Source organism: Fringilla coelebs (genome assembly GCF_963513975.1).
Source record: "Fringilla coelebs genome assembly, chromosome: 28".
Taxonomy (NCBI): domain Eukaryota; kingdom Metazoa; phylum Chordata; class Aves; order Passeriformes; family Fringillidae; genus Fringilla; species Fringilla coelebs.
Window position 1 is genome coordinate 6,239,477 of NC_140054.1, and position 17,589 is coordinate 6,257,065.

Here is a 17,589-nt window from a genome sequence, read left to right on the forward strand (position 1 = left end):
TACACAAAGTGCCTCAGTTCGGGGTTGTCTCCACTGTGGATGTTTGCTTCTCCCCACACTGCTGGGGGTGGCTGAGGGTTCTGTTCCCCCCCAGGCCCTGGAGAAGCACTGCAGGGTGGAAGCTGGCTTCTCTGGCATCCGAGACGTGTACACCACCACGCCTACCCACGACAACATGCAGCAGAGCTTCTTCCTTGCAGAGACCCTGAAGTAAGTCTGGGCTCCCAGGGGCCTTCCAGAGCAGGCACAGCTCCTGCAGCAGCTGTTTAAGGAGCCTCAGATGATGTGGGGGAAGTCTTCTCTTCCCAGGGGAGGTGGCCCTGCCCAGGGAGCCAGAGGAGCTTTCAGGATCTTTCCAAGCCAGCCCATTCTGGGGCAAAACTGGGCAAGGCTGCAAATCTTTGGGAGTTTCCTGCTGCAGAAGCTCTGCTGCCCTTGGCTCCCTGGAGGCTCCTGCCCAGGGGCTGGGGCTGAAGGGCTCTGCTGTGACCCAGAGCTGGGTAACCTGGGAAGGGTGGGGATGTTCAGGGAGGTGGGAATGTGTCACAGCTGCTGCCCATGCCTGCCTGGAGCCCTGCTGAGCTCCTCCAGGCCGTGTGTCCCTCTCCTGTGGCTGCAGGTACCTCTATCTTCTGTTCTGTGAAGATGATGTGCTGTCCCTGGAGGACTGGGTGTTCAACACCGAGGCTCACCCCCTGCCCATCAACCACACGGACTTGAAAGCAGCAGGGCAGCCCTGAGGCCCCTGCCCAGCTCCTGCTCCCCCAGCCTGGGCAGACTCTGCTTTTCCTTTCCATTGAAGGAATTCCTGTTGTTCCTGAAGTGGTGTTTCGGGGCACTAGTCCAATTGCGGACAGTATTTTCTTGGGAAGATGAACCATGACTAAGCACCTTCTTTTCCTCTGTGAGGAGCTCTGTTAGGCTGATGGTGAGATGTTTATTCTGGGCCATACTGTACACAGTTCATAGACATTCCTTTATACAGAGAATTTATATGAAATCCACTGATTTTGCTTTATAGTGGCCAAAGGACTGGAAGATTGCCATAAAATAGACTTTACACACACACACACACAGACATCCTCCTTTCCTTTCTCTGGTTCATTTCTGCTTTTCATCTGCTCTTGGATTTATCACCTTTCCAGTGAACAGCTCTCAGTATTCTGGGCTTTCTGGTGCTGGGCTCTGGGGGCTCTTCAGGAGATGAGGAAGGGGAGTTGTCCTTGCTGTGGGAGAGCAGCTGAAATTCTTGGGGGTGGCTGAGGAGCCAGCTGAGAGCTCAGCAGTGAAGGGAGGACAGGGAGAGGGGATGTTTTAGTGGGAAGACAAGAGGATCAGACCCTCCACAGACAGGAGCAGCCTCAGGCTGGAATTTGGAGATTTCAGGGGGGAACTTGAACCACCCTGATCCCAGCTGGAGGGGTAATTCAGGAGCAATCCAGGAGGCTCCTGGAGTGGGTTGGTGATAAATTCCTCCTGTAAGGGACGCAGGAGCCAACAGAGGGGCCCTGCTGAGCCCAAAACGAGATCCAAGGCTGCAGAGGCCGTGGATGGTGAGTTCAGGACTCTGAGGGCAGGAGGGAGGGGGAGAGCTCCAGCCTGGGCTGCAGCAGAGCACACCTGGACCTCTGCAGGGGGACAGGTGACACAGCCCTGGGGCCCAGGTGGCCCTGCCTGAGCAGGGACTGGGACAGGGCCACCCCAGAGGTCCCCTCCCGCCCCAGCCATTCTGTGACTCTGTGGTGTCACAACTGTAACTGAACCAAAACTGGGCTGCAAAATCCTTGCTCCTGATGTATTTTTATATACTTTTTTTTCTGTGCTCTTAAAACACATTTACCACCCATCACATCTCTTTTAACTTTCCTTTATTGTTTTTTTTTTTGTGTTTTTCTACTTTTATTTGGAACTAAATGTTATGAGTCACTTGTAATAATTTTACTGCTGTAATAGTCAGATCTGTGAAACAGAATAAAAGTCTTGTAAAATAAAAAGCCTGTTGGGGTTGATCCTGTAAAAGACCAGTCACTCCATGCTTGGAATGAGACAACACTGGATTTAAAGAGTTTTGTGCAGTAGAAGTTGATTTCTAGGGGAATCTAGGCAGTGGTTGACAGCAATTCCCAGCTCTGTTAAACTGCTGGATCTGGGATCAGCATCCCCTCTGATCACTGCAAAGCTCTGTGGCCCTGGGGGATGGAACATTTTTGTTCATTCTTGTGACAGCCTCGTGACAATTGGTTCATTCAGCAACTTGGGGGAAAATAAAGTTGCTTTGAGCAAGTTGTGAAAACAGAAAATGTCGTTTCTAAATTCCTGCCTTTGTAATTCCCCGAGAGAAATAAGATTGTCAGATGGGGACTTAGCATTATCCCAGGGATAAAGCTGCTGCCTGCTAAGCCTGGCCTGGAGGAATGGGTGTTGGTAAATAAACATCTTGGGAGTGAGCTGTGTTATCCGGGAGATTTGGGGATCGGGCAGCTCTTGTAGCTCAAAGGATTTTGATAATGGATTAAGGGAATTTCTTAAATAAGAATGACCTGCTCTTGGAGTAACATGGCACACTTTGCCTGGCAGAATTTAAACCCTCAGAATAAACAGTGTGGTTGTGGTTTCCTTCAGGAACAGATCCACGGTTGGTTTCCATCTCACACAGGTGAGTGGGACCATCCCAGCCCTTCCAGGGAAGTTTCCTGCAGCTCGGTGGCCACACCACAAACCAGGAGGTGTTCTGGCCAAGGGGAAATCTGGGATAGTTTTGCCTGCTGGGTGGAAATCTTCCCTGTTATGATTTTTAGGATTCCCTTTGATCCAGGTGTGCCTGGGTGGGCCCCACAGCAGATGTGTGGATATTTAACATTCTTCCTGAGTGCTGTAATCCCAGGACCCAGAACAAACCCAGAAACATTTGTTCGCTTTCAAGGAGCAGCAGCCACCCTAAATTCATTCACCTTTTGTCTTTAATTCTCTTTCCCATCAAATAATCCCCCCGTTTCTCATCTTTTTGTGGTGGCTGGAGATGGTTTGGCTGTAAAATGAGCCCTTGTGCCTCTCCTCATCCAAACAGAACCACCTCAGCTCTGCCAGGACCCTGCCAGGCCCCCTCCTGCTCATTTCCCTGACAAACCAGGACCTTTATGCTGTCCAAACCCACCCCAGCCCGTGCTGGGTTATTCCAGGGAAGCAGCAGCTCTGCCCAGCCCCAGGAGCCCAGCAGGTTTCAGAGCACATCTGCTCCAGGTGCTGAGCTCATCCCCTGCTCCCCAGACCCTCCCCTGCTTCCAGACATCATTTCCACGCTCTGCTAATCCCACAGCCACGACTGGGCTCCTTATGGAGCAGAGCTCCAGGGAAGTTTCCTGCTGTGCTGCAGAAGGAACTTTCACTGCATGAATCACAAATATCCCCCCTGGTTCCACTGCTGGGCTCCTCTGCCTGCTCCCATCCTCATCCTCCTCCTCCTCCCTTAATGGCTTGGTCATGCTCTCGCTCATCTCCATCTCGAGAGTTCTTTAAACCTAAAACAAAAACGATTAGGCAGGCTTAGGATACAGCAGAGCTTCAAAGGATTAAAGGCTGACGCTGCCTGCTACCCTGGGAGAGATCAAACACTCGGCGCTGGCCCTGCAGCAGAAATCTTCCCCGGCTATGGGGGGAGTGGAGCGGGACTGGAGGAGGAGGATGAGGTGTGGGGAGAGGTTAAAATAATAAATTTGTGTGTCTAAATAATAAATTTGTGTGCCTTGGCCCAGCCACCCCGAAGGGACAATGTGACAGCAAATGGGCGGCCGTGGAAGGACACTGAAAATATATGGGAGGCTTAAAAGCTTGGGGTGGAAATGACCCAAAATGTGACCCACGGTGGTAAAAATGACCCAAAACGTGGCATGGTGATAAAAAGGGCCCAAAATGTGGGGATGATGCTGGAGAAAGGAGGCTGAGCACCATCACCCCAGGGCTGCCAAGGCATTCCCATCCCCTAATTCCCATCCCTGGGGCTCAAACCTCAGCGGAATCGCTGCAAGTTCTGTTAAAAAATACCCATTTTGGGTAGAACCAAGTAAAAGTGCAGGGTACGGCTTTGGGGAATGCAGAACAAGTTCAGCGTTTTGTTCTTTCTGGGAAAAGCTGAATTAAGGACAAAATGGGGATGCGGGGATGGACACAGACCCCTGTCTCCCATGGATAATAAAGAAAAAGCCCTTGGAGACAGAGGAGGAGGGGGTTCACCCCCCCAGAGCCCTCACAGCAGAGACATTTCAGCCTGAAAAGCGCTTTTTCCTGACAAGTGCCGCTCATTTAACGCTAAAAAGAGCTTTTCCCTAACCGGGCGACAGGGATTTAACACTAAAACACATTTTTTTCCTTAGCGGGTGTCGGTCGTTAACACTAACACGATCTTTTCCCAGACGGACCGACGCTCATTTAACACTAAAACACATTTTTCCCTGACCGGGTGCCGGTGATTTAACACTAAAGACCCTTCCCGGGACGGAGGGGAGGTGATTCAACACCAAAAAGCGTTTTTTTCCCGCGGGGCCCGCGGCCCCTCCTCGCCCGCCTGACGCCTCCCCTCACGCCGCCCGGCCATGGCGGCTCCGCGGCGCGGGCCCGGCGCGATGGCGGGGCCGGGGCCCGGGCCGGCCGCTCCGCGCCTGGCGCTGGCCCTGGCCCTGCTGGCCGCGCTGGTGGCCGTCAAGTACTACCGGGACGCGGAGGCGGCGCGGCAGCAGGTACCGGGTACCGGGCAGCGGGTACCGGGCAGGGGCGGGGACGGGCCGGGCGGAGCGAGGGGGAATGGCGGGCGCGGCCGGGCCGGGCGGCGTGAGGGGAGGCGGCGGCACCGGGCGGGCAGCGGGGCTGAGGGGGCCGTACGGGGCTGAGGGGGCGCCAGGAACTGTGGCCGTACCGGGGCTGAGGGGGCACCAGGCATCGATGGGAGCTGAGGGGGCACCAGGAGCCTGTGGCCGTAGCGGGGCTGAGGGGGCACCAGGAGCCTGTGGCCGTAGCGGGGCTGAGGGGGCCATAGCCCGGCTGAGGGGGCACCAGGAGCCTGTGGGCAGTGGGGCTGAGGGGGCCACAGCCCGGCTGAGGGGGCACCAGGAGCCTGTGGCCGTAGCGGGGCTGAGGGGGCACCAGCCATCGATGGGAGCTGAGGGGGCACCAGGAGCCTGTGGGGCTGAGGGGGCACCAGGAGCCTGTGGGGCTGAGGGGGCCATAGCCCGGCTGGGGGGCACCAGAACCGGTGGGCGCTAGGAGCCCGTGGGCACCGGGGCTCAGGGGGCCGTAGCTAGGTTGAGGGGGCACCAGGCATTGATAGGGGCTGAGGTGGCCATAGCCGGGCTGGGCTGAGCACCAGGCATCCATTGCCAGTGTGATTACGGTGGCCACTGCCGGACTAAGAGGAGCGTAGGCATTGTGGCTGATGGGGCTGAGGTGGCCGTAGCCGGGCTGAAGTGACCGCCAGGTTTGGGGTGGCCACTGGGGTTGAGGTGGCCACCAGGCATCAGTGGCCATGGGGGTTAAGGTGTCGCTGGTGTTGGGATGCTGCCAGGCATCCGTGGCTGCTGGGGTTGAGGTGGCTGTGGCCAGGCTGAGGTGGCCACCAGGCATTGGGAGAGTTAAGGTGGACTCTGGGTTGAGGGAGATGTGTGAGCACCTGCAGCCAGGTGCTCAGCAGAGCTATTATCTGTTTCCAGATCCCAGGATGCTCATCCCCATTCATTCAGGGAATAAAAGCAGGCTAACTGTGGGCAGTCCACAGTGCATTGTCCCTGTGCACAAAAAAAACATCTCCCTTCATTTTTTCATGCCCTTGGCCGTGTCCTCATCCAGATCTTCGTTTTGAGTTCCAGTTTATTTCAGTCTCAGCCCTGGAAGTGCCCTGGAAGGCTCTAAAGTGCTTTTGTAGCTGCAGTTGATGGGAGCAAAGCCTTCCAGGCTGCATTAGTGCTGCTTCAGGCTGGCAGGCAACAGATGGAAAATAAACTGGCACAGGAGCTCTGGGGATGGTGCTGCAGGCAATGGAGAGCAGGCACGGGAGAGCAGCAGAATGCAGAGTGTTTGTGCTCCCAGTTCCAGGCTGCTCCAGGGTGGCAGGGCAAGCTGCTGGGTCCTGGGGCATGTGCCAAGGGCTGGCTGGCACTTAGGGCTTTGTCCTGCCTGCTCTGTGTCTCTCCCTCCTCTCACATCAACCTGGAGCTCTTGCTCTGTCTCCAAGTTGTCCCTTTTCCTTCAGACTGCGGAGTGGAAATGTCTGGAACTTCCAGAGCCCTTCTGGGGCGGCTCCAAGGGAAAGATCACCTTGGTGAGCCCTGTGGGGGCTTGGCAGAGGGAGAAACTGAGGCACAGAGAAGCTGGGATCCTGCAGAAGTTTCTAGAGAAGGCCATGGGTTCTGTGACACCCTGATGATGACTGAGGGAGCAGGGAGCCAAAATATTCCGTGCAGTTCCAAGGCTGGAGAGCTGGAGGGGCACTGACCAGAGCAGGGAGTGACGCTGGAGTGCATCCCACCATGAGTAGATGTTTCTAATTCCAAGGGCTCAGCTCACTCCCTCTGTGCTTTTGGAATGTGGTGCTCACATATTTGACTGCCTTTGTTTGACTGCACATCAGCTTGTCCCAGCAACCACCACCTCCAGGTGCTCCCAGTCGCTGCAGGTTTAGGAGTAACTAGCTGGAAAAAGTGGGGAGTTTTTCTGGCAAAAGGCACTGAACGTGAGCAAATGGTTCAGTTGGAATTACTCAGGCAGATGTAGGTTCAATATCCTCGTGCCAGCAGTTCCTGGACACGTTGCAAATAGCACCAAATCCTGCCAAGGGGCGTTCATCTTCCCCCTGGATGTGCTGGGAAGAATGGGATTAACTCCAGAGGGGCCAGAGTGGACTCCTGCAGGAGGTTCCACTGAAATCTCTCTTGCCTCTTCTTCCCAAACCAGGAGCTGGCTCTGAAGTCCTTGGGGAATGAGGGGCTGTTCCTCTTCTCCTCCCTGGACACTAACAAGGACCTGTACCTGAGCCCAGAGGAGTTCAAACCCATCGCTGAGAAGCTCACAGGTGGGTTCCTGTGTGCCTCCCTGCACAGAGCCAAACATAATGAACCCCACAGCTTGAATTCACTGACTGTTTTATTCACTTTATTGTTTTCTGGGTGCTGCTTTGGGTGTTATTTACATGAAGAGAGGCTGTGAAGCTTTTCATGTTGTTGGAAAGGCTTAAGCAGCAGACATCACTTTGACAAAGTGCAGTTTTTACAGGGTGGAGGATCCCATTGCTGGACTAGCAAAGTACATAAGTTACTTTGTGTGGAGCTTAAAGGGGATTTGGGATGGGTGAATGCAACAAAACCAGCACAGCCCAGGCCAAAGGCATCAGTGAGGGCTCCATTCAGCTGGGGCAGCTCTCCTGGATGGCAGCTGTGGGAGATCATCTCTGGAGGCTGTGTCAGCACAGAGCAAGTGGCTCTGCTGGTGCCAGCCAGGGAGGAGTGTGGGGATGACAATGGACAGTGGGGACACAGACAGGGTTGGCTGTGCTCTCCTGGACTGGCTCCAGCACGTGCTGGGATGGCTCAGAGGGGCTGTGAGTCTGCCTGGGCTTTGCAGCCAGGGAAACAGGGAATCATGGAGTGGTTTGGGCTGGGAGGGACCTCAAAGCCCATCCAGTGCCAGCGCTGCCATGGGCAGGGACAGCTTGCTCCAAGCTCCATCCAGCCTGGCCCTGGACACCTCCAGGGATCCAGGGGCAGCCACAGCTTCCCTGGGCACCCTGTGCCAGGGACTGCCCACCCTGCCAGGGAACAATTCCTTCCCAATGTCCAACCTAAGCCCACCCCCTCCTACTTTAAAGCCATTGAGTTCATCCCCTTCCTCTTCAGTTTGTGCAGCCAAAGCTGGTCTGGGGATGGGTCTGAGTTCTGCTGTGTGGGGACAGCTGGGAGACTCCCAGTGCTCCTGGATTTGCCAGGATAAACGTGTGATCATTTCACAATTGCTTCAAAGGGGAGGGAGGGGAAGCAGCTGCTTGAATTCCTGTCCCTTTGTCCAGGGGTTGCTCCAGTCTCAGAATCTGAAGAGGAGGAGACGCCGGATCCAGACGGGGAGACTTTGTCCATCGTGGCCAAGTTCCAGCCCTTGCTCATGGAAACAATGACGAAGAGCAAGGATGGTTTCTTGGGAGTAGGTGTCCTGCAGGCCCCAGATTCTGGGATAAACACGTCTGGGGGGCTGGCAACAGCACCAGGAATACGCTGGGAGGGGACAGGGTCCTGCTGAATCCCGTGGGATTTGCTGTGACAGGGGCTTCACTGCCCCCCTCAGCATTTCAGGGTTTCATCACACTCAGCAGTGCCCTGCCCCAGTTAGAGCACCCTTCCTGAGGAGCTGGGAGCAGGAATAGAGCTGGCTCTGCCCAGCTGAGTGCAGCAGCACTGGTGTTACATGGCATGTTCCCCTCTGCTCTGTTGCTCACATTCTTGAAGGCTGACAGAACTGTTTGGTGGAGTAAGAAGAATTTGGGATGTGATACAAATTGTTCCCCCCTTTTCCAAAGCCTCCCTGCATCCATGACATCACTGCACATTGGGAGACTCCACTGTGGGCTCTGACAGCATTTTTTGTTCCCAGATTTCTCACGTGGCTCTGTCTGGGCTCAGGAACTGGACGGCCCCAGCAGCCCCTATGAGTGTCCTGCTTGCCAGGCAGTTCAAAGCCTTTCTCCCTCCAAAGGACAATCTGGATCTTGGGGATCCCTGGTGGATAATTCCCAGTGAACTGAACATCTTCACTGGGTATCTCTCCAACAACAGGTTTTACCCTCCACCTCCCAAGGGCAAAGAGGTGAGATATGAAACTCAGATTTTACATGTGTATCCCTGGATTTTCTAGGGAAGCAGGAATTGTGCAGTGTATAGCCAGGAGCACCTAAACTGGAGGCAAAACTGAGAGCAGGCAAAAGCTCTGTGTGTGTCTGTGACAGCCAGATGAGGCTGACTCGAGTAACTTCATCTTGTTTGTTAATTGTGTGGGATTGGAGGATCGTTTTTCCCAGAGAGGGTTATTCAGAAAGGACTGGGATCATTCCTGGTGGAACAGTGGCCACATGAGCCCTTAGGTGCCAGGTGGGACTCTCTGTGTGCTCAGCAGGTAAAGCCTGGCTGTGCATCCCCTCCCCTGGCTGCAGGCAGGTGCTGCTGGGATCAGTGATTGCCTCCCACCCCTTCAAAGGCTGAAGCATTGGTGGAGGCAGCCTTGCACATCAGTTTGCCGCTGTGCCTGGGCTGATGGAAAGCTGCAGACCATGGGAATGGCGCGGGAGCCGTGGCAGATGGATTTGTTTGTGACAGCAGTGCCTTGCTTTGTCTCCTTGCTGTGTGATTAGGTCGGTCTCTGAGCTGGGTGTTAAATCACAGCCGTTCTCTGGCCTTCCTGCTCGGGTGGGGGCTGCTTTGGAGCTGTGTGCAGGGACAGTTCTCTTTGCTGTTCTCAGTCCTGCTCCTGTGTGGAGGACAGTTCTCATGCTGCTCTGCCCTTCCTGCCAGGTGATCATCCACAAGCTGCTGAGCATGTTCCACCCGCGGCCCTTCGTCAGGACGCGCTTCGCCCCGCAGGGAGCCGTGGCCTGCATCCAGGCCAGCAGCAGCTTCTACTACACCATAGCATTCCGGTGAGCCCCGGGGGCTGGGGACACCCCCGGGGGCTGGGGACACCCCCGGGCTGTGCCCTGGCCCAGCAGGCTGCTGGGAGCCCTGGCAGAGGGCACAGCAGTCGTGGCATATGCAGCGTGTTCCCAAGGGACACCAGGTTGGGGTGGCTGGGAGGTGCAAGCTAAAGGTCACCTGTGCTGCCAGTGTCACTGTGTCCTCATGCAGGGCATCACCCTTGGACTACCCGTGGCTGAAAAGGGAGAATCTGGCTAGCAAGAATTTTGTTAGATTTAGGTTAATCAGACTGTCTTTCCAAGGGGGAGAATCCACAGAATTGTTTTACTGGCAGTGTTACACACAGCTTTGATGTGTCTGAGCAAGCTGGAGGGAGGGCTAAAGGGGCCTTGTTCTGTCCTTGTGTTTCAAGGAATGATAAAGTATTTCATCCTTCCTGGCTGCCCACTTCCAGAAGGCATGGATACTGGAGATGCTCCTGACCCAGGGCATCTGTTCCAGTCTTTCCCCCTCTTCAGTGTGTGACTTGAAAAGCTTTTTAAGCTCCACCTCTCCTGCCCAGTTTCAGGTGCCTGGAGACGGCTTTTCCCTGCTGTCACCTGCAGTGCAGGATCCCAGCTGATGGCTCCTCTCTCCTTTCAGGATCCACGCTGAATTCCAGCTGAACGAGCCACCAAACTTCCCCTTCTGGTTTTCCCCGGGGCAGTTCACAGGTTACATTGTCCTGTCCAAGGACTCTTCCCACGTCAGGGACTTCAGGCTCTTTGTTCCTAACAACAGGTACAGCTCTTTCCCTCTCATTTCTGGGAAAATCTGAGAGATCTGAGCTCTGCAGTTGCCTGTAAATGCATTTCTACATCACTGAGGATCCCTGAGCCCTCCAGGGCCCGACTCACACCCCAGTAACTGTCCCTTGGTGCAGGGAGGATGGGAGGGACAGGCAGGGTGTGGCAGGACTGGCAGTCCCAGTGCCTGGCTGCAGGCACTGAAGTTCAGCAAAGCCTGGTGCTCCTCCTGCAACAGATTTTTTTGCTTGGAGTCTCAGAGGTTAAGGTTTTGTGTGCAGAGCTTTGCACCAGCTCGTTCCTGCTCTCTGGCAAGGAGCTGGAAGTGTTTCAGGGGGAAGAAGCTTCAAATCTCTTTGCCCATGACAAGAGTGAAAATTCTATTACAACGTTACCCTGGCGACTCAACCCCAGTGGCTCTGTCAGCACATTTCTTACAGCCAGCAGCCACTTTGGGCTCTGCCAGCAGCCTTTTGCTTCCAAAAAAACACTTTTAAAAGTTCAGCAGGATCAGAATGTGCGAGTGAAGTGCTGGGAAGGAAGAGGGAGCAAAGACATCTCTCTTTCCTGTCATTTGACAGGGCTCAGAGGTGTTGAGTGTGTTTTCCAGAGTGCTGAGTGGGTGCCTGGGCCCTGCTCCAGCAGGATTGGTGTTCCTGGCTGCTGCAGGGAGCACAGAGATCTCCAGAGGCTCTGGGTTCAGTGCTGACCCTGCAGGAGGATGTTCCCATCAGTTTGGGGTTTCCCTTGCACAGCTTTAGCCCTGGGTGACTCGTGGGTTCCCCTGCAGGTCCCTGAACGTGGACATGGAGTGGCTGTACGGGGCAAGCGAGAGCAGCAACATGGAAGTGGACATTGGATACCTGCCCCAGGTCTGTGCCCTCTCCTGTGCTCCACACCTGTGCAGCTGCTCCTCAGGGGTTTGTGCTGCCACAGCCCTGAGCTGTGGAACCTCTGTGGCCCCATTCCTTGGAGCTTTCCCTTGGTCATTTCAGTACAACAGAATTTCCATTTATCTCTGTCTGTCCTCTGCAGCCCCGTTGGCAGCTCTTCTGATATTTTCCTTTTTCCCTCAGTGTGGGTTGAATCCTAAGCTTTTGGAGACTTTTTCCTTTTTTAAAACATTGCCTGACAGGTAGGAGGGAAGATGAGGAGCTGAACCCAGGCCCTGAGCCCAGAGCAGGGTATGAATAACTGTGGGTCTGGATTTAGAAAGTGCACGAGGTTGTTCCCCTTTTTTGTCATAATCCCAGGTCTTGGGACAGGAAACATAAGGCAGAATTCTGAATGCCTGAATTCAACAGGCCCATGTTCTCCTAAACTAGTCATGAGTATTTTTAATTGGCAGAAGTCAGGAAGGCAGATTTAGCAGAATCATTTCAGCTGTACCAGAACAGGAACCACAGGGAAGCTCCTGGGCAGCTTTTCCTGCTGCTCCCTCTCGTGGCTTCCCAGGGCTGAGCTGGTGACAGAGCAAGAGCTTCCAGTGAGCCCTGCTGTTCCTAATGGCTGAAAGGATCTGGTGTCCACAGTCAGTAATCTGCACTGGGAAGGTGGGAACGTGGAGTCTGTGCATTTCCAGTGCAGAGAGTGCAGCCACACTGAGGGAAATGAAGCTCCTCTCCTGGTATTTCACTGGAAAAGTGCAGCTCTAGGAGATGGGAGACCAAGCTGAGCCTTCCTGAGGAGCTGCAGTGTTATTTTGGATCTGTGTCCTGCCCTGGAGAAGCAGGAGAGGGCTGAGTGCAGGTCCAAGCCAGGCTGTTCCCCTGCAGATGGAGCTGGAATCCACAGGGCCCTCGGTGCCCACCGTGATCCACGATGAGGATGGGAAGGTCCTGGCCAGCAGGGACCCCTCGGGGGAGCCCATCCAGTTTGTGTTTGAGGAGATCACCTGGCAGCAGGAGATCCCCTGGCAGGAGGCAGCCCACAGGCTGGAAGTGGCCATGTATCCATTTAAGAAGGTGAGGAAGGGGCTGGGCTCTCCTTGGCACATTGATTTGGGGCAGGTTGTCCTCACTGAGCCATCCAGTGACCTGGAGGGCCAGCAGAGTCCAGAGGCCACAGGCTGAGCAGCATCCAGGGCACTGGGAGGGTGTCCCAGGGTGTTTGGGGTCACACAGCAGCACAGGCAGGATCAAATTCTACCTGTCAGGTGTCCCCAGGATTGTACTGTGGGTGTAGGCTCATCCTTCCTGCCTCTTATCAGTGCCTGCTGCTGTGATTTTGGAGCAGGCAGGTAATTGTGCTGCTTACAAATGGTTTTTCTTCTGGCTTCACTTCCACAGCAGCCAGGTGCCTCTGGAGCAAGCTTTCCTTATCAGCAGAGAGCACACAATCTGCCTGTGCCTCTGCAGCCTGCAGCCAGACACAGATTTATAGCTCTGGGTGACCCAAACTATTTAACATGCCAGCAGGCTGTGGAGCAGATGGCTACTGCCTGTCACTGCTGCCTTGGCTGAAGGGACACGTTTTGGTGGCTGCCTCCTTGTGCCCGAGCTTACAAATGTCCCTTCAGGCTGCCAAGATGTTAATATCAGTTCCTTTCATTTGAGTGATTGGAGCAGCTCCGTGCAGGCTCCCTCACCCAGTTCTCAGGCTGTTTCAGGAGGTTTTGTAATAAATACCTCCAGGCCAGATTTCCCAGCAGCTGAGGTGGGGTTGCAGACAGCCTGGCCACCCTGGGGCAGGTGTTCTCTGCAGTGTGTGAGGTCAGGGCTCTGCAGGTGCCAGGGACAGAGGGAACACAGCCTCCCCAGGAGGGGACAGCCACAGTTGTCACTCATTTAAATCTGCAGGTCCTGCTGCAGATGGAGCTCTGTGTGTGTGTCCCTGGGTCTGGTTCCTTCAGAGCTGCTCTTGTTGTGTGCCTGTCCCTCACGCTGTCCCTCTGCCCCCAGATCTCCTACCTGCCCTTCACAGAAGCCTTTGAGAGAGCACAAGCAGAGAAGAAGCTGGTGCACTCCATCCTGCTGTGGGGTGCCCTGGACGACCAGTCCTGCTGAGGTGAGGGCATTCCCAGCCTGGCTGCAGGGATGGGGGTCAGGGGGCTGGCCAGGGGCCAGCAGGAAACCTTGTGCCACTTGTTTGGGCTCTGGAGGTGCTGAACAGACAAAGGCTGGCAGTGGGAATGCCTGGTGGGAGCTGGCAGTGGGAATGCCTGGTGGGAGCTGGAATGCCTGGTGGGAGCTGGCAGTGGGAATGCCTGCTGGGAGCTCAGCTGCCCAGTGGCAGCACCAGCTCTGTGTGAGACAAGTTGTGAGTCAGGTGCCTTTGTCGAGGAGGAGACATGGCTCTGGTCTTTCCCCTTCCTCTCTCCTGCTGGGGAAGAGGCAGCACTGGCAGGGAAAGGGGACACTGCTCTGTCTGCCTTGTCCCTGGCACCTGCACAGGAGAGGCCAGGGCCAGGCCTGGCCTTGGGGCCATCCTGGTGCAGCTTTTCCCCCTCAATGCCTCAGAGCTTCTGTGCCACATTGGGCAGGAGGGATGGGTGGGAAGGGAAGGGTCTCTTCAGTCCTGTCTGCCCTGAAGAACCCTCAGCACTGAGCTGTGCTTGGCACAGTGGCACTCGGGGTGGCTGCCATGGCTCTCCTGGGCCTTCTGTGCCTGGCTCGGGCTCTGCTCTGCTGAGTGCTCTCTGCCAGCAGCACCTGTAGGGAACAAAAGCCATGGAAAGCTGCCAAAAATGGAGCAAAAAGACGGTGGGGAGGGCTGGGGGGACCAGAGTCAGCTGGCACTCAGCAGGTGGCATCAAGCATGGTGACAGTGAAGTGAGGAAACCACAGCAAAGCCTCCTGTGCCTCTTCCTGTGCCAGGTTCGGGGCGAACTCTCCGGGAGACCGTCCTGGAAAGTTCGCCCATCCTCGCCCTGCTCAACGAGAGCTTCATCAGCAGCTGGTCCCTGGTGAAGGAGCTGGAGGAGCTGCAGGTGAGGCTCACACTCTGCTGGGGGTGTCAGGGGCAGGGGGAGCTCCCTGCTGTGGCAGGGGGGATCTTTGTTCCCAGCCCTCCCTGCCCTCGGCCGCTGCAGGGGCCAGGCAGACACCAGATGGAGGCAGGCTGAGAAGTGGCACTGTGACCCCCTTGGCTCTGTCCTGGTGCCAGGTTTAAAGCTAAAACAGATGATTCTCTGTAAGACAGCCCTGCTGAAGGCCTCTGGTGCCATCAGCTAACTGACTCCCCTATAACCCAGGGGATGACCAAATAACCAAATAACTGTCTGAACCCTGGGGCTCCTGGGGGAGCCTTTCCCCACTTCTGAGCCTGTGCTGTCAGCTGGGATCAGTCAGAGCTGAGACTCTGGGGAAGGCTGGCATCAGGCTGCTGTGCCTGGGATGGGGTGATTTTTTTGTCTGGGGAGAAAATCTGCAGCTGAAATGAGAGAAGGAGCCTGAAAGGGAAAGCAGCCTCTGAGAAGGGTACCAGTTACCATTACACTGCAAAGCAGCTCTCTGCTCCCTCCCTCCTGCTCTCCTGTGTCCTGTGGGCTCCCCCTGTGCCATTCTGTCTCTTCTGGGGTGTGCCAATGTGTTTCTGGTATCTCCCTGCAGAGCAACAGAGAGAATGAGTTCCACAGCAAACTGGCCAAGCTGCACCTGGAGAAATACAACTTCCCTGTGGAGATGATCATCTGCCTCCCCAACGGCACGGTGGTAAGGCTGGGCTCTTCCCGTGGAATCTGTTCTCTGCAGGGTCTCCCAGACCTGGGACTGCCCCTGAGCCTTTGTCCCTCCACCTAGAAATCTGAAACAAATGTGTTTTAGTTCTTCATCTTCTTCTTAACCTAAGCAAAGGGTCAGCACCCCCGGGGGAAGATCACACATCCTTCTCTGACTGTGAAATTCAGACCCAAATTCTGGTTCCTGAATTAGCACTTGGAAAGAATCAGTTATTCTGTGGGAGCTGTTAGAGCCTTGTCTCCTCTGTGCTGGCTGCAGGCCAGGCAGGGGATGGGGAATTGTTCTGACCCTTAGAAGTCTCCTCTCATCTGTTTTCTTTGCCAGATTCACCACATCAATGCCAACTATTTCCTGGACATTACTTCTATGAAGCCTGAAGATGTTGAAAGCAGCATCTTTAGTTTCTCAACCAATTTTGAAGACCCTTCAACTGCAACTTACCTCCAGTTCCTGAAGGAAGGGCTGCACAGAGCAAAACCATACCTGCAGCCCTAAAACCAGGCACCTGAATGCCCCCCTGAGATGGCCAAAGACTTCAGAGATCTATTTTGGTTACAGCAAATCCTCCTCATCCCCATGGCAGACGTTGGTGTTGAACTGCAGGCAGTCCCAGCTGGGGCTGTGCTCTGGATCTTGGTGTGAGCCTGAGCTCCAGTTTGCACAGCCTGCCCTCCTCACTTCAGGCACATTTCTACAGGAGTGCAAATACTTGAATCCATTCCCAGAGCCCCTGCCTGGGTGTGCACCCACCCCCATTTCTGTGCAGCTCCTGTTGAGCCTGGTGGAACTGGTGCAAGCAGGGAGCAGCACTGCCGTTGTGACCAAACACTCGTGCTGAGGACAGAGCCAGCAGCCCTGGGCAGCTCCCCTGGGGCAGCCTGGTGTCCTGGGCAGCTCTGGACACTGACAGTGACAATCTGTGTGACGGGACTGTGGCAGCCCTGAGCTCCCGTGTCACCTGCTGGCCTCGCTCCGGCAGGGTCTGTGCCCCGAGGGTGGCACAGGGACACCGGGAGTGGGCACCAGGGCTCAGAGGGGTCAGCTGAGGATCAGTCTGAGCCCCCAGGAGCTCCCCCAGCCAGCCCAGGCTGAAGGACACAGCAGTGAGCAGTGTCCCACCCGTCCATCCCTCCCAGGGCTCCCTCCCCAGCAGCTCTGGGAGCTTCTCCCTGTGTCCCCTTGGAGTTGGGGCTCTGTCCCTGTCTGCTTTGAGCTTCCAGGTTGTGCTGGGGGAGGAACCATGAAGTTCCCTCTGGGAACTGCCCTGGGATCCTCACCTGGCTGAGGACTGGGCAGTTCTAAAAGCCAGAAGAACAAAAAGGTATTTTCAGGAATTTTTTCCAAAGAGATTGTTCAGACATGAAGCCATTATCCCTTACCTGAAGCCAACCCCGAGCAGCTGCTCCTGCTCTGTGCCAAGGCCTGGATACAGAGTGAGCATCATTTTGTAATTTGGAGAAGGAAAGGTTAAGTGAAATGGGATTTAAGGCATATTCCTACAGATGTGAGGGGACAAAGCATCCTCAGTAGCTGCCTGCAGCCAGCTCTGGCTGGTGATGCTTTTTCTGCTCTCTGAAGCACAATTTTATTGGACCAAATCAAATTAAGGGAAAAGCTTTTTTTTTTTTTTTTTTTTTTTTCTGACCAGGTATTTTCAGTCCTGGGAGGAGCCTGGGGGTGGCAATTACCCTGTGCCCACCCTGCCCCAGCCCTCCTGTCCATACCTGAGCTTAGCTGCACCTCTGGGCTGAAGCAGTGGCACTTCACTAATTGCTCTAGTGAGATTAATTAATGACCCCGGGATGTTGGCTTTGTAACTATGCATTAGCTCTGCACCTTCTCACACCCCGGTGGGACAGGCTGGGGTCTGGGCAGCATTGCAGGGTTCTGTCAGCCCTTGGGGCACTTCTATCCCTGCAGGGCTCAGCCTTTGGGATCCCACAGAGTCCCTGTTCGTTCTCTCGTGAGCTCCCGCAGCCTCCTGCGAGCGCTCTCGGGATGAGCCGGGACAGCGGCAGGGGGAGCCGAAAGCCGCCCCCGAGCCGGAGCAGCCCGGGGGATCCGAGGGGTCACAGCCCGTGTCCCTTTTCCCTTCCCCTCGGTCCGTGCCAAGCGTTCTCCGCGTTCCCTCCGTGCGCTCTCTCGGGATGGGCTCCGCTGCCGCCCCTCCCGCGCCTGGTGACGCCCCGGCCCGAAACCCGCGGCGGGCCCGGGCCGATGTCGGCCGGGAGGGGCGGCGGAGCGGCCCCGGTAAAACCATCCGTGCATCCTCAGCTGGCTCCGCTCTCCTTCCTGCGCCGGGGCTGCGGGGGCGAGGGGCGAGCCGGGGCGCGCTGCCCGGCACCGGGGGGTCCTTTAGACCCGGGTGTCCCCAATGTCCCCTTTACACCGGGGGGTCCCCAATGGTCCTTGGCACCAGGGGGTCCCCAATGTCCCCTTCACACCGGGTGTCCCCTTGCACCAGGG

The 17,589-nt window shown here is 55.7% G+C and overlaps 2 protein-coding genes across 2 annotated transcripts in view; both read left to right on the forward strand.

Annotated features, from left to right (window-relative positions):
- MAN1C1 (mannosidase alpha class 1C member 1) overlaps window positions 1-1,967 on the forward strand; it is a 49,101-nt gene extending 47,134 nt beyond the window's left edge. Inside the window, exons 11-12 of the mRNA XM_084222765.1 lie at window positions 95-210; window positions 620-1,967. Of these exons, the coding sequence (XP_084078891.1) occupies window positions 95-210; window positions 620-740 (237 nt within the window). The 3' untranslated portion in view covers window positions 741-1,967. The remainder of the gene's footprint in view (window positions 1-94; window positions 211-619) is intronic.
- A 2,623-nt stretch (window positions 1,968-4,590) lies between these two features.
- Window positions 4,591-17,308, forward strand: SELENON (selenoprotein N). The gene is made up of 12 exons (XM_084222766.1): window positions 4,591-4,733; window positions 6,940-7,057; window positions 8,048-8,178; window positions 8,626-8,838; window positions 9,540-9,664; window positions 10,302-10,439; window positions 11,235-11,316; window positions 12,220-12,408; window positions 13,345-13,450; window positions 14,260-14,372; window positions 14,995-15,096; window positions 15,448-17,308. Exons 1-12 carry the CDS (start codon window positions 4,620-4,622, stop codon window positions 15,616-15,618), a joined length of 1,602 nt encoding a protein of 533 aa, XP_084078892.1. The 5' UTR covers window positions 4,591-4,619; the 3' UTR covers window positions 15,619-17,308.
- The last annotated feature ends 281 nt before the right edge of the window (window positions 17,309-17,589 follow it).